This window comes from Chelmon rostratus, chromosome 1 (genome assembly GCF_017976325.1).
Source record: "Chelmon rostratus isolate fCheRos1 chromosome 1, fCheRos1.pri, whole genome shotgun sequence".
NCBI lineage: Eukaryota > Metazoa > Chordata > Actinopteri > Chaetodontiformes > Chaetodontidae > Chelmon > Chelmon rostratus.
The window spans coordinates 15,334,066-15,349,616 of record NC_055658.1 but is presented as its reverse complement, the minus strand read 5'-3'; the positions used below and the strand labels follow the sequence as shown (position 1 = coordinate 15,349,616).

Sequence of the window (15,551 nt, the reverse complement as noted above, 5' to 3'; positions counted from 1 at the left end):
ATATCCTCAGAAACCAGGAAAGCTACTGTAAACCTTTGCTGACTGATCATCAGTTAGAATCATGCAGCATCTCAGTAACAGAAACACTGAAACTACCACAACATTATAGTATAATATATTAGTAACAACAATCCAGGACCACTCATGTTCCAAAAACACAAACTAATTAGTACAGACTTTAAATATGTTACATCACACGTGTATCTGAGAGCCATGAAGTGATTCTGCTATCTCAGTTTGGATTTGTGTGTGTGTAATTAAAAAAAAAACTGTCTTGTAATAAAGTTTATTTATGTAGCCCTCAATCAAATTCAGCCATTACAAAGAACTTTACAAAGGATGAGTACAAAGCATTAAAATGAGACCAAACAGTAAGAGTAAGATCAGAGGCCAAATAATATGCCAAATACAAATCCACAGCATCCTTACCCTTACGTTCCTGAATGTACAGTATGTACATGCACACACTCAACCTTGCACACAAGCACATTTTTGCCAGTATAAAATACCATTATGAGACATTTTTGAGTGTGTGATTCAATGATTCATTCCATTTGTCTCAGAGAAGCTCTGTCCCCTTTTTTATCATATTTTCTCTGCACTTTTTCCTTCATTATGTAATAGAATTTGATTTGGAAATGAGAGGAAAGACAGAGGAGGTGACATGCAGTCCCAGCTTAGACGTGGACTGGGAGTTAACATGGCCACCATCCCAGACCCGTAGGCCAACCTGGTGTCCCAGTTTGCTCAGAATGTTTTCATGTAGCATATTTATATGAAACACTAAGCCTTTCAGTGACCCGCAGCACACCTGTATGCCTTAACACCGGTGTACGTTCATGTGCGTGTGTGTGTGTGTGTGTGTGTGTGTGATGACAGCCATCACTGTTGTCATTTTAGATCTACCGTACCCAGACAGAGTTGAGGAGTTGGGGTTTATGTTGCAGGAAGCAGCCACGGAGTGAGTCTGTGTAACAGCACGTTACTTCCAGCCTAATTACCAGACCCCCCGCCGGTCTGACTAAGAAGAGAGGAGGGGTCAACTCAGGGCACTCAGAAGCAACCATCACCCTCCCTTAATGAGTTTTAATAATTGACGGTGTTCTCTTAACAGGCGATAAATATTTTTACTAGTTTCTTGCATTTTAAAGCTTATTAGAGATGATGGCAGTGCCTCATATCTGTGTTACCCTGCCTTGTCGAGGTTAGAGGTAGCAAAAACAGTGCATATAGTAGATGCTGTCCTCTGTTGCCATGGAGATAACGAGCCGAGAAAAGTGGGTTACTTGGTGCGAGTGAGCGTGGAGGGTGGAGACAGGGAGGGGGATGGAAGGTGGAGGAGGAGACGCGAGGAGCTTTTAGCAGACGAGCTTATGGCACAGGTGGAGTGGAAGGGAATGTGTCTGGACGTCAGCGGCGTGATAGTGGCTCCAATGACATGGGAACGAGTCTGCGGTTAAAAATGCCACTGCAGAGGCAGGCCGAGCTGTTTCTCTGGTCATGAGAGTGACTCAGGGCGGGTAATATCAGGCAAAGTCAGACGCGTGATATAATATTCATACTGTGTATCTACAAGTCAGAGTTTCTAAGTAACGTTTGTAGTGCCGTTGTTGATTAGCTGGGTGGAAATCATTTGAGATTTATCAAGCAGAAATGTCAAATATTCAGCATCTGCAGCTTTTTAAATATGAGGATTTGCTTCTTTTTTCTGTTTTACTTGAATTAAAATAGCATTTTTGGGCTTTTTGATTCTTGGTTAGATTTGGGTTCTGAAAACTTGTGATGGGTGTTTTTCTCTATTTAATGATACGTTTTATAGACTTAATAATTTATTTATTCATCGAAATAAACATCAAAATAGTTGACAGATTAATTGATGAAAGGTTTATATAACAGGTCCGGGTATTTCGATGTGTAAATGTATCCCTAACACCATGGTGGCTTCACTTAGAGACGAAATGAGAGACAGAACTGAACAAAATAGGGAAAAAAAGTACTTGATTGATGTGAAAGTATCGTGGTGAAACGGACAGATAGTGGATACGAGGTGCCTCCTCTCTGACCTTGACCCATTCCTGCATTGTCTCAGAAGAATCCTTTAATTTTCTCATGATGTAAACGAGGTCTTGATCTTTTCTCCTGTGTTTGTGTGTGAGCTCCAGGCCTCCTCTGAACCTCTCTATCTGTCCTTTTATTTGCAGACACATTCAGAACATCAGTGAGATCAAGACAGATGTGGGTAAGGCCAGAGCCTGGGTCCGCCTCTCCATGGAGAAGAAGCTGCTGTCCAGACACCTGAAGCAGCTGCTTTCAGACCACGAGTTAACAAAGTGAGCAAATGACCCGAAACTCTGCTGTCGCTTACAGTTTCAGGATTGATTAAAGGTCAATGAGTGTCTCTCTCCCAGTTGTATGTTCTTACCCTGACCTTCTTTCTGTTTTTGTGGAGGAATGTCTGCCTCATATGAAATTAAGATGACGTGTGATCTATCCATTTATAATACATTAACTCCTTTGAAATCGCAAAGCATCATACTTCAGTCCACAGCTGCATAAATGATTCACAGCCTGCTTCATAATTGATATCTGAGTGGTGAAGTGGGTCAGGGGGATTTCTGTCTGCCTTTTGTGACCTTAGAACAAATGATAACATCATTTGTTCTACTTCACACCACCGTTCAAAAGTTTGGGACGGCCTGCTGCAGAAGCTTGATTCAGTGCAGCATAAGACTGAGAGGACTGCAGGATCTTTTTGGAGGGTCTTTCATGCTTTTAATTTGTAGAAAGTCCTCTTTGCAAATCGATATTCTTTTGTATGAGGAGTCTGCAGGAACAGCAATGTTTTGGACATAGGGAACAAAGCGCTGTGCTATCGGACCAGGTTCCTGTTTGACTGTCAGGTGTACAGTCATGCCTATAACATGCTGGAATTAACAGTTGTTAATGTTATTCTTGAAACTTCCAAATAGAAATAGGTAAGTCAAGGGTTAGCACTATTGGAATATGAGCTGAACATACTACAGAGTGGCAAATCACACTTTAAACCTATTCAATCTAACCACTGAGTAGACTGTAGAAAAGAAAAACGGCTTTCCCCGGTTGCACCGTTGTGCTTCAGTAATGATCTAGAGTAACTTTGACTCAAAGTTGAAGTTGATTTGAGGGGAAAATGGTTCCAACAGTATTCTCCCTTGTCATGCAACGCTGAGGGAACGCTATTCTCATTTTGTGGCCTGAATTCTTCTGTTTAAATAGCCATTAGTGAAGGAAAGAAGAAAAAGGTCAATATAATGGGTGATTTCAGACTTATAAACTGTATTACATATCAAACAGTTCTCACTTTTTCATCCATTTGTCTTGAAATGCATTTATCATCTGTCATGCTGCTGACACTGCTGAGGAATGTTTACCTGTCAGCCGACTTGATTATTCTTAAAAATAACAGAAATCATTTAACTTTTTTTTTTTTTTTTTTTTTTTTTGCACTTTTCTTAAACAATCTTTCTCGTCCTTTCAGGAAACTGTACAAGCGATACGCCTTCCTGCGCTGTGATGATGAGAAAGAGCAGTTCCTCTACCACCTCCTGTCCTTTAATGCCGTGGATTACTTCTGCTTCACCAACGTCTTTACGACCATCAGTGAGTCCCGTTCTGATGCCAAACAGCCCGGCAACGCTGTCAGCAAACTGAGTGAATGACGTTTCTCTCCTCTCTGTCTCCCAGTGATCCCCTACCATGTGGTGGTTGTTCCCAGTAAGAAGCTGGGAGGCTCCATGTTCACAGCCAACCCTTGGGTGTGTGTCTCTGGTGAGCTGGCAGAGACCGGAGTCCTGCAGGTCCCCAGAAATACTCTGGAGATCACTTTTGAGGTTGGTATTAGGCCGCGGAGAAAGGATAACTCCTCTTTGTTACAACTTGGGTCTTTAATCAGTAGTTTCATTCATCTGTTCCGTAAGTTATAGTCACAGTGTGGTTGCCATAGCAACTTCTGCAGTGAAGTCTAATAGTGCAAGAAACATGAGTGGCTGAAAGAGCAGACAGGTTGTAACATGTACACCTGCAGTGATTATTCTATCGAAAGAAAATTAATTGCCAACTATTTCAATAATCGATTATTTCAGTAATTTTATAAGCAAAAGTGTCAAATATTTGCTGGTTCTGGTTTCTTAGGTGTAAAGATTTGCTGCTTTTATTTGTTATTCAGGACAGTAAACGAAGAGTCTTTGGATTTTGGACGGTTTGAAACAATTTGAAGATGACAGATTTGAAATTGTGATGAGCATTTTTCACAATTTTTTAACGAAAATAATCGGTAGATTAATGGATAATGAAAATAATTATTAGCTGTAGCCCTTTAACCAAGCTGTTTAACAGATCCAAACCACTTTATTTGAAGGTGATTGTTTGTTTAAAACATGTGTGATCAGCTGGTCTTGTTCCATTTCCTCTTGGACTTCTTTTCAATCAAGCAAATTATAGCTACAGATGATGATCAGAACTATCAAAATAAAACCAGGCTGTAAGAAAGCAGAAGTAACAAAATGAGCTAAAGTCTTGTGTTTTGAATGTCGTTGTGGGTGGTTGACGTCACTGTGCTTCTCTCTCCCTCAGTGCCAGAACCTGGGCAAACTGACCACAGTCCAGATGGGTCATGACAACACGGGGCTCTACGCAAAGTGGCTGGTGGAGTGTGTCATGGTCCGCAACGAGATCACCGGGCACACTTACAAGTGAGCGTGCCTTCTGAGAAAAATTCACCCGCTGCGATGTCGTTTTGACCACGGGGTTCTCACAGACATGAACAAAATGTGTTCGCTGCGCAGGTTTCCGTGCGGCCGGTGGTTGGGGAAGGGCGTGGACGACGGCAGTCTGGAGAGGATCCTGGTGGGAGAGCTGATGACCCCCAGCACGGAGAACGACGAAAGGATGTGCCGCACGCCCCCGATGCAGCAGTCCCCGGGGATGATGAGGAGGTTTGTCACCATCTCGCCAAACAGCAAACCAAGTAAGTTACTCCACCGTAAAACCACACGTCTGACAGACGTCTCTTTAATTCGAGATTTACTGCCATCAAATACCCTTTTTACACCAAAATGAAGGCATATATGCAGGTTTTTTAGATGCTGCTAACACATTTGTCCCATTCGTTGTCACAAATGTGCCGGAAAACTGAAATGGTAGAAAGCAGCGTAGAGGCCAGTGATGATGTTACTGTGGTTACTTTTTTAATATGTTTTACTTCAACCTCTCTTTCAAACTCAGCACCGATTGAACAATGTTTGAACATTTTCCTGTTGTTTGCCTTTTCCTTGTTGTCCAGAGTTAAACACAGGTCAGATCCAGGAGGGAGTGGGAGAGGCCATCAATGGGATTGTGAAGCACTTCCACAAGCCAGAGAAGGAGGTGAGAGACGGCAGTCTAGACAGGCCCCAACATGTAGTTCTATTATTCATCACAAATGAAGAATAGCTTTCTGCTCTGGTGGTCCCCGAGCCCCTCAGTAACTATGGACTGTGTGGTATCATTCACATTGTTAAAACATATTAAAGGAGAAGTCTTGCGGATTATTCTTGATCATTTTTGCCAGCCCAGAATGACGCCTGCTATCTTCTCTCTTCTGGATGCACTAATATAAAGCACCAACATTTATAACAACATTTATAATTATTGCTTATTAAGGCACATGGGGTGATGTTAGCAATTCAAAGCAGATGCCTATTGAAGGGTTAGGGATTTTTAAAGTGTATTGTAACTTATCTGTTGATTACAGGTTGTAAGAGTCATTCCTTGTGTAGTCAAAGTACAAAGGATTTTTTTTTTTTCAGGGAAATCCCCTCCACCTCTGCTCCACCCCTTTACAGTACTGACAGAACAATGTAGGGAGGCTGCTAAGAAGCAAAACGGACCCTAAAATTGAAATGCTCTTTGTATTACATTGTTGTGTCCATCACAATGTAGATATGCCTAAATGGCGCCCTCACACTTTTATTGTTATCCTCATGCTGATATGATGGCTGATCTCATAAATGAATAGAACACTCAGTAAACTAAACTAACTGCTGTTATCTCCTCTCACAATGATTTCCTAGTTGAAAGTTGTTTTAAAATAAAACAGGCCCTGTGAGAGACGGCTGGTGTCCAGTATATTCTGCACAGGGTCCCAAACACCTTTCCACATTCGCCTTCTTTTTCTGCAAGATACTGGGAAGTAAAGTTGTTATTTTAATGGGACAACTGAATCAGAGAAGCTGTTAAAAATTGTAACTAGGAAATGCTCCATTTAATTGTCTTTTATGAGAAACAACAACCTTATAATCTGTAACAAACTGTCTGCTTTTTCCTGTTGTTGCTCTCCGCAGAGAGGCAGCCTGACCCTTCTCCTCTGTGGGGAGTACGGCCTCGTCTGGGCTCTGGAGCAAGTTTTCCAGCACGGTTTCAAATCACCCCGACTCTTTAAGAATGTCTTCATCTGGGACTTCTTAGGTAAAGACTTCATAGCATTACTCCCTTATATTTCTTCAGGCCTTAAAGTGATATTGTACCAAAAATGTAAATGTTGCTATCAAATGCTCACACTCTGTAGACTTGAAAAGTACAAAGTTTGTTTCTTCATGAAGAACAGTAGCTGCAGCAGCTTAAATGAAAGCTTTTTAGTCAAAGCAATATGAATGGCGGGTCTGTTCGAAACACGAAAGGGTGGTCAAGGGGTCAAGTTTTCCTTCTAATAGATCTACATATTACTGTGTAATTATTTATTAACTGATTTGTCTTTTGTTTTCTTTTTTCTTTTTTTTGCTTTAACAGAAAAGTCACAAGTGTACTTTGAAAGTGCGGAGCAGCGGCAGGTGACTCCAGATGAAAACTGGCAAACCAGAGTGCGCCACTTCTGCCGCTTCATGCGCGCCATCAACAACACGTCCAGAAACATCGGGAAGGACGGGAAGTTTCAGATGCTTGTCTGTCTTGGTGCAAGGTAGGCCGGCAGCACTCGCCAACCTCCCGCACATGTCAGCTCAGGCCACGTGCATAGTGTCTGTACCTACGCCATACACACTTGACGTACAACAACAGAAATCGATCCTTCCTGCTGAACTGTCTTTGGTTAAGACACTGTATTCCTTACGGTGGTGGATGCACTGCTCAGCATCTGATGCAGCATCCTGACCTGCAGGGAGTCAAGTGAAAATGATCTCTCCTTTGAGGATTCTTGAAGTATAAGATATTGTATTCCTTCAGCTCTTCCTTCCTGCTACAGAGCCTCTGTGCTGTGTATTTAAGTGCACAGTGATGCAGTGATTTGTATGTTGATATACAACTGTGTTTTTAACCTCTTCTATTTATGACTCCTCTATGCAAAATAGTTGTACTGCAACAACTAATTCAGCGATAAGATAAGAGATAAGATGAGAAAAGACTTTACTTATCCCAAGCTGGGAAAACGTACTTGTTACAACAGCAAGAATAAAAGGAGAGGTAAATAAGAACAAATACAAAATAAAAATAAAATAAAATAAACTATAGAGGCTATGTATATTATATACAAAAGAGTTTAAATATGTTGCCTTGTGAAGAATAGCTCAGAGGGGAAAATTTTGAATTGCACACGACTAAGATATGAATAGTAAAATACAGTGTCTGATGAGCATTTTAACTATTTTCTGATGCTGTATAGACAAAATAAATCAATCAGGTAATTGAAAAACAGATAGATCAAACAAAGAAACAGATTAATTGATAATGAAAATAATTGTTAATCGCAGCCCTACACAATAACAAACACTTGCATGAACCCTTTGGAGAGGAAGAGATTTTACTTACATTTATATTTATTTAGAATGTGGTTTGTCTGGGACATTAGTTTTTACACTGCCACAGTTTTAAATGATTTATATTTGAAAACAGCAACATTTAGTAATTGCTGACAGTCTCTGCTGTTAAGCTGCTGTGTTGACTCCATGCTTGTCTTCTTCTCTCAGGGACCATTTGCTGCATCACTGGATTGCCCTGCTCGCAGACTGTCCAATCACTGTTCAGATGTACGAGGACACTGCACTGATTAAGGACCGCTCATTGGTCAACTCTCTGATCAGAGTACTACAGACTCTGCAGGAGTTCAACATCACCCTGGAGGCTTCGCTCGTCAAAGGTGTTGGTATCTAAACCGAACCAACTTCCCACCGGTTGTACCTGACCAGGAAGATCACTGGGGACCACTAAAAAGATTAACTGAACCTTTTATATGCAGGAACTGACTTGAACAAAGGACATTTTCTGGCTTATATTAAAGCTACTGTTACATTTGCCATATATTAAGTGCAATGAGCCTTTCAAGATATGTTGTTATTTTTATCCTCAATGATGTTGCCATTAGATGTTAAAAATATGTTTTCTATTATAAACCATGATTTTCACATTATTGACCTACTTGTGCTATAATGTTTTATTGAAAGCTAAATATTTTCATTGTTATCATAAACTGCTGACAATGGCTATATTTAAGGGAAAGTGAGGATCAAAAACTGTTAATATATTTTCGAGAAAAACAGTATTATTTTGTTAAATCCGTCAAGTTGCTTGCTCTGTTGTCAACTCAGATTCCAATGTCATTACGCAGAGATTAAAGCAAGTGATGTAGAAGTATGCTTTATAAGTATGTGTATGACAGGGGGTTTGTAGTGTGGAAGATGATTCACTTACATAGTAATAAAAAAAGGCTGTTACATTCGGCCCTTTCCCAGAGAAATGTGTTAGTATGCAGATCCTTTACATGGAATATCTTTGGCAGAGAAAATGATCCTTCTTGCATGATAACAAGACTGTGTGGCTCACGTCTGTATCCAATGATGGACAGTATATTCAGCTGGATAAAGGAAAACAGCCCAAGTCTTTGGTTTGTGTTGCAGACACAAGTGCTCCAAGAGATGCTTGACCCGGCTTTCTGTGCAAAGTGGATCACAATGACAGCCTTCATGTAAATACCTCCAACCAGCCCTTTCCCCAACCATCAGCCCAGCTCTTACACTACATCTGCCCTCCTCTCTGAACAAAAACAGTGTGGTGATCTGTGTAGACTCCTCATGATGAAGGGTGATCTCCTAATTCCCGTATGAGGAGCATGTAGGCCAGCTAATTTGCCCACCTGGTTTTGTCTTCATGGTTTCTTGCTATGCAATATCCACAAGAGAGAAAATTCAACCCCCTACAGACTCCATATCTGGGTGTCTTGAGGTATTACAGGACCCTCCTCCGCTACATACATTGAACTTTACTGTGCAGAACAAGAGATTTGATATGTGAAGGACTTCTTTTCTGTGCCAACAATGTCTGGAATGACTGTGTTGTACTCGTCCGTGTACGACCCACACATGAGCATCTTGGGAGATATATATTTTTGTTTTCAAATACTGTTGTACATTTATTGACATAGCTGTGTAATGTAGTGTTTACTAAGTGAGCAACAGTGTACAGTGTAAAAATATATTAAGAATAAAGCATCTGTAATGCATTAAAGTGGATTTAATTGTATTAGAGTCAATCAGTTATTCATTAGTAGGTGTATAATATCTGCTGATCGTATGTTCTCAACTGACAAAATGTAATTGGCTTAAATCACTCTTTTCAGCTTTTAAAATATTTACTGATTCTAGTTCTAGTCTTCAATCGTAGTAATCTGAATACCTTTGGCTTCTGGACTGAATAGGTAAACAAGGGTTTGGGGAGATAATGATTTATTATTCTTTCATGTTTTACAGACGAAACCATTCATTAAATGATGGCAATAATATGCATCTTAATGGATAATGAAAATAATTGTTATGAAGTGTAATCCAAACTCTATATTTAGTGAAAACAATATCCCAAAATATTAACATTGTGACACTGAATTCCCCATCTGATCATAGTTGAAAAGTAATACAGCAGTGATTTTATTGTATTACCGTTCACACGATGTTCATCGATAGATTTATTTTCTCTGCGAATGTGCTTTCTCAGCTGCGAAAATGTCAACAAACTCTTCCCGCCATGTCAAATGGCTGTTTTTCTTTAAAGCCTTGGGCCAGGTGGTTTATGGGATTTTGAGTTTTAAAAGAAGGCCAGTAACAACTGTGACGGCACAGCGATCTCCCGCTCTTTCACTACGCCTCCCATCATTCATGTCTTCTGAGGAGTACGCGAGAATAGCAGCGATTGGTTGAATCCAGGTTCAAACCCAACGGTTGCATTCCTTATATGGTCATTGTACGGTCAGCCCTTTCATTCCGGCTTTTTATTCTAATGATATTCTAATGGACAGCTGTATGCATTAGTAGTAAGAGCATGCGCAGTTTGTGAAAAGAATACGGCGAAGATTCAAAGTTTTTGTTCAGTAAGTGCATTGTTATTTCTCTTGTACAGAAATTACATTTGTGAAAATTTACCGATTTGTTATGTGTGAATAGACTGATCGTAATGCGTTGTAGTCGTAACCTGACGTGTGCGTTTGCAGTTGTTGCGAGCTAAATGTACAAAGACTAACCGATTCGACAATAGGATAACGTGGAAGTGAACGAGAGCGTGGCGTGGTAATGGTAGCTGAGTCGGCTAGCTAGCATGCTAAGAGCTAACAACAATGAGCCATATTTGGCGCTCTAGCGGGCAAAAGTTAGTATTTAAAGGGAAGGATGGTTTCAGCGCAACTTTTTGTATTTTGTTAAAATCTTGACAATATACACGAATTGTACCATGTTGATAATTGTGTTTTGCTAGACACGCGTGTTACATATAATTCAACGAATAGCCCGGTAGCTTTTTGTTTCTTCACTTCAGAAAGCGCTGCTGCCCGCTTTTTGTTCCGAGTTTTCGCTGTAGACAAATCCACAACTGAAGAGTGTCCTGCATTAACTGTTTTCATTGTCTTTGCGCTTGGAAATTTGCAAAGTTTCCTGTGTATTTACCAGTGCTCAGAAAAGTAACATTGACGTCAGTTAAGCACGGTAAAACGTTATGTTGTGGGTGTAACGCTTCTGCAGCTCACCTAACGTTAACCGTGCGGAGTGCTTGGAAGTTTGGGAGCTTTATATCAGTCCCTGCTGTGTCAAATTTAACATTAATGCTTTTTTGTGTTTAGTTTCTTTGACAACACAACCAACATCAGGTTATAACGTTAGTGTAATGTCAGTGTTGTCTGTTTTTTTGTGTTTCGGTGTTCCCGCGAATTAGCTTTAAATTCCGAAGGAGTTAGGATGTTGTTGCTTTAGCCAAACTTAGTTCTGCTTTTTCGGCTGTTCGTGCTGTGTATATAGAATGACCTTCTACCTAACAGGTGATTTTCATACAGGATATGTTCAAATTATGGGTTAAGAATGGCTTGCTTATATCTGCGTGTGTGCGTGTAGGGACCGCCCCCTCGGTAGTAGAAAGCACAAGTGTCTGCACGCATTCACGGTGCTTCTCACTGGGACAATCAACGATCTGTGGTCTCCGTTTCAGGTTTTTGCCATAACCCCGACCAACAACTAGACTATGTTTGGCTTTCACAAGTCAAAGATCTACCGGAGTAACGACGGCTGTTGCATCTGCAAGACCAAGTCCTCCAGTTCACGCTTCACAGACAGCAGCCGATATGAGGAGACGTTCAGACTCTGTTTTGGGTAAAAGCTCTCATTCATTCATGTTGTGCGTGTACATAGTATGTTAATTTGTCTATTTTTTCCAGTTTGCATGTGACTAGAGATTGAATTAAGGCACCAAGGTGTTAAACTTTAACAATGAGGGTTCTAACGGTCTTTGCGTGCTCCCTTCATTTATTTATTTATTTAAGGCTGTCAGAAGATCGTGTTGGAGACATTTGCAATGCCTGTGTGTTACTGGTGAAGAGGTGGAAGAAGCTGCCTAATGGCTCCAAGAAGAACTGGAACCATGTAAGTGATGTCTGAGGACAGCAGTGAGAATCGTATCTGTCTTGTTGTCATGCTGCAGCTTTAAATGGACTTGATGTTTTTGCCTTCACCTGACTCAGGTGGTGGATGCCAGAGCGGGGCCAGGTTTCAAGATGACAAAACCCAAGAAGATCAAGAACAGTGACGGGAAGAAGAAAAGCAAGCTAAAGAAGCTTCACAAATTAAAGAGACAAAGTAAGTTGTTTAAAAATACTAACTGGTAATTTACTTGCCTTGAGAGATTAGTCTTGTAACATTTGATTTAGAGCCCGTCAGACAACTTAAAGTAAAAGCGTGTAGCATGCTCAAAAAAACATCTTAATATCACAGTCATACAATTACATGCAATTTCACTCAGTCCATCAAGGTTTCCTCTCAGCCTAAACCAACAGCCTGATTAAAAATGACTGTTTAGCAGCATCTTGTGGCTCTTTGGGTTAGGGCATGATTAAATTGCCAATATTGAGAAAACGATTTGCCAACTATTTATGATTTATAAATTGCTTTAAAATTTCTGTGTAAAGGAAAAATGTCAATCTACCGATTCCAGCCTCTCTAATGTGAATATAAGGACTTTTTCACTATTTTCTGAGATTATATAGACCAGACAATTAACAAGAATCAGCAAATTAGTTGATAATGACCATAATTGGTAGTTGTTGCCCTTGTTCGAATGTAGCATTTGTTTCACTATACTTTCTTAAAAGCTAAACATTTCCCAAAATATTGAGACTGTTGTGAATTCCCATCTCATTATTGTATCTGTTCTGCTTAAAATCATGGTTAGAAAGAAATTGTTAAAACTTTAAGTCAGTTTGGCAATTTACCAAATGAATTTGATGACGTTTATTTGTTTTCCAAGCAGACTCAGACGCCCACAGCACAACCTCCAGTGTGTCTCCTGCGCAGTCCCCCAGTTACAGCAACCAGTCAGACGATGGCTCAGACATCGAGTCCAAACAAAGACGCTCGACTCCCTCCATCTTCTCTTTCTTGGACCGTTTGTACTGGAAAAGGTAAGCTGCTGAAATGGCTTAGTGTTTGACAACATGGTGGGACAGTTTTATTAAACTGTTTTGTGCCTTTTTAATGGAATGAATTTAAAGGGTTGTCTGTCATCCATTTTTCGTTTCCCTTTTTAGACAAAAGGTGTGCTGTGGGATTGTCTATAAGGGCCGCTTTGGAGAGGTGATTATTGATCCTCGACTCTTCAAACCCTGTTGCAGTTCCAAAAAACAGAAGACACTGGTGTCCACGCAAGTGGCCACACACCTTCCAGACACACTTCCTCCACAGCTCCCAGACGACGTGAAAGAAACCTGGTGATTGCTCTTGTTGAATCCCCCTGTAGGGTTATCCATGGCATCTGCCTGGATTTGTCTCCAGTGGCAGACCTCCCCATTTCCACTCCTCCAATTATCTGTTAGTTAGATGTTCCTTTTATATGTAATATTCCTTTTTGTATGGGTATTTTTTAATGTTTGTATAGAGTTGATTTTCTTTTTTTTATAGAAAGCAAAATGATTAAAAAAAAACTTACTATGGGCATTAGTGTTATTTATAGGACGAGGATGAAATTTTTGTTGAGGCTCAGAATTATTTTTGGTTATTTTGTATTAAGTGATCACCATTTTGTATATATTTTGTCACCTTTTCGTACACATCAAGACTGTTCTATTTTTTTCATGATTTCTCAAATTGTAAGTGTGCATATGAAAGACACCAGCTATTCTATTACCAGCTTGTTTTGTGTGTGTTGGAGTGGCCCTTCAACATGTTGCTGTATGTTTTGTCTTTTTTTTTTTCTTTCTTCTTTTGCTCCATGCGTGCAAAGGTGGGAGTCTGTAGGATTTGTAGTGCACAAATGGATGTTGCTTACACCAGGCATCATTAGGACAACTGTTCAGATTTAATGAGCTTTTAATGTGTTTGTGCGCGTGCATGTGTGCGCGCATAGATGAGAATGAATAATCTCAACATTTTCAAAGCTTAGGCATGCCACAAGTTTGAAACACTCCATGCATGCAGTACATTCCTCTGCTTTTAGGAATGGCAGCATTGATTTATTTATTTCTTTTGTACAGCCTCCAATGAAATGGCAATGCATGTTGTAAAGCAAATGTTTTTTAAAATGGATTTTGTAAATACAGTGTTTTGGCTCTTGGTACATCCAAATCTTTTAGATTACAGAATGGCAAACCACTACTTCTGTAAAAAGAAATGTTTTTGTGTGTCTGAAAGGTGCTGAAATATGTATTTTTACACTAAGACAGTTAAGTTTTAGCACATTGTCACATCTAATTTTCTCAGACGCATTTCTCTACAGGCATGAAAAGCTGTAGCCTATGCTGTGTTCAGAAATATGTGTAAACTGCAGGGAACACTAGATGCATAGTTGTTGCATCAGTGACCTCCAATATTCCTCACCTGTTCGATTGCTAGAGACACGCAGTGGTCAGAAGCTGAACATACAGGAAACACATGACACATGTTTAACTGTTACTCTACATTTTTGCGAAGAAAAATGCTGTTAGAGAAAATGTATGATTGCCATTGCTGTGATTTATCTTCAGAAGCAATTGTCAAAGTTCAAACTATGCAGACGTTTTGAATGTGAGAAGTGCTCTGGGGCTTTCTGTCACTTTTGCTAATATAGTGTAAAGTGATCCTTATTCAACCAAATTGTCTTGTAAAAAGCATCCATTATTTCAGCAATAATTGTTCCACTCTTAATCATAATTCTCATTTCTTGTGTATGTCATGTTAAACTGCTCAGATTGCACAGTTGTAGCCATGGTGCATACTCTGTCTCAAATTAATACTGCAGTGTAAACGGTTGCTTTTTTTTTCTGCATTATTGTAGCCAGTCTCAAACTTCATGAATTGACAGGAAATGCTCTGTAAAGTTGCTTAATATATACATTTTTCTGCGGCAGGGTAGTTAATTGCTGAACATGTTTTATGATTCTCATTAAAAGGAGAAATGCTGCTCCCTTTTTAAGCTGGGAAAATAAGCTTGTTTTTGTCCTTAGGGAGTTGCCATATTGTTTTTGCGAGGTACATTTTGGGATTTGAGATGTGCCTTAATTGAATTACCTGACCTTTTCATTATGATTATCATGTAATTTATACTTATTTATTGCAGAACTTTTTTTTTACTGAATTTTTGATAACTGGTGTAGTCTTTCAGAGAATCTGTTATTGATTTTGTGCACTTCCTTTGAACATGCAATGTAGATGTTTCTTCATGCTTTTTTGTATACTGTAACACAAAGTAGATCTGTATTGTAATAAAAAAAAGAGGAAAGAGGAAAAAGTGTGCTTGTGATATTTAGGTGCACCGGTAGGTGGCGCACGAGACCTATGTGGACGTTTTTGATCAACGAGGTTAATTAAGTACATTTAGGACACCGGTGTGAGAGCGTTTGCTTTGGTCATCTGAGTTTTCTGTGTTCGAGTCATAATTGAGTTGGTTCACACTCTGTGATCCGATAAGGAACAAGTACATATCAAACTTTTTTACAGGGCGTATTGACATACCTTGTAAGCCGTTGCAAACAATGGCCACCCAAAACAAAATCTCCCATAACATTTATATGAGGTTACACATCTTGACTGTTGAAAACTTCATTA

At 39.8% G+C, this 15,551-nt stretch overlaps 2 protein-coding genes across 4 annotated transcripts in view; both read left to right on the top strand.

Moving 5' to 3' along the window:
- Positions 1–9,515, top strand: part of dennd5a (DENN/MADD domain containing 5A) — a 34,768-nt gene extending 25,253 nt beyond the window's left edge. For both annotated transcript variants that reach the window (XM_041933730.1, XM_041933722.1), the window contains 9 exons: positions 2,202–2,330; positions 3,518–3,639; positions 3,724–3,869; positions 4,612–4,730; positions 4,824–5,005; positions 5,321–5,403; positions 6,360–6,483; positions 6,805–6,973; positions 7,977–9,515. In XM_041933730.1, coding sequence (XP_041789664.1) covers positions 2,202–2,330; positions 3,518–3,639; positions 3,724–3,869; positions 4,612–4,730; positions 4,824–5,005; positions 5,321–5,403; positions 6,360–6,483; positions 6,805–6,973; positions 7,977–8,160 — 1,258 coding nt within the window. In that variant the 3' untranslated portion in view covers positions 8,161–9,515. The remainder of the gene's footprint in view (positions 1–2,201; positions 2,331–3,517; positions 3,640–3,723; positions 3,870–4,611; positions 4,731–4,823; positions 5,006–5,320; positions 5,404–6,359; positions 6,484–6,804; positions 6,974–7,976) is intronic.
- Positions 9,516–10,320: 805 nt separating this feature from the next.
- sinhcafl (SIN3-HDAC complex associated factor, like) lies at positions 10,321–15,222 on the top strand. Of its 2 annotated transcripts, none has more exons than XM_041937245.1 (6): positions 10,321–10,366; positions 11,470–11,630; positions 11,801–11,900; positions 11,999–12,113; positions 12,784–12,934; positions 13,061–15,222. In XM_041937245.1, the coding sequence occupies exons 2-6, from the start codon at positions 11,503–11,505 to the stop codon at positions 13,242–13,244; spliced, it is 678 nt and encodes a 225-aa protein (XP_041793179.1). In that variant the 5' UTR covers positions 10,321–10,366; positions 11,470–11,502; the 3' UTR covers positions 13,245–15,222. The 2 variants fall into 2 exon arrangements, with proteins under 2 accessions (XP_041793179.1, XP_041793171.1); XM_041937237.1 differs by having other exon boundaries at positions 12,781–12,934.
- The last annotated feature ends 329 nt before the right edge of the window (positions 15,223–15,551 follow it).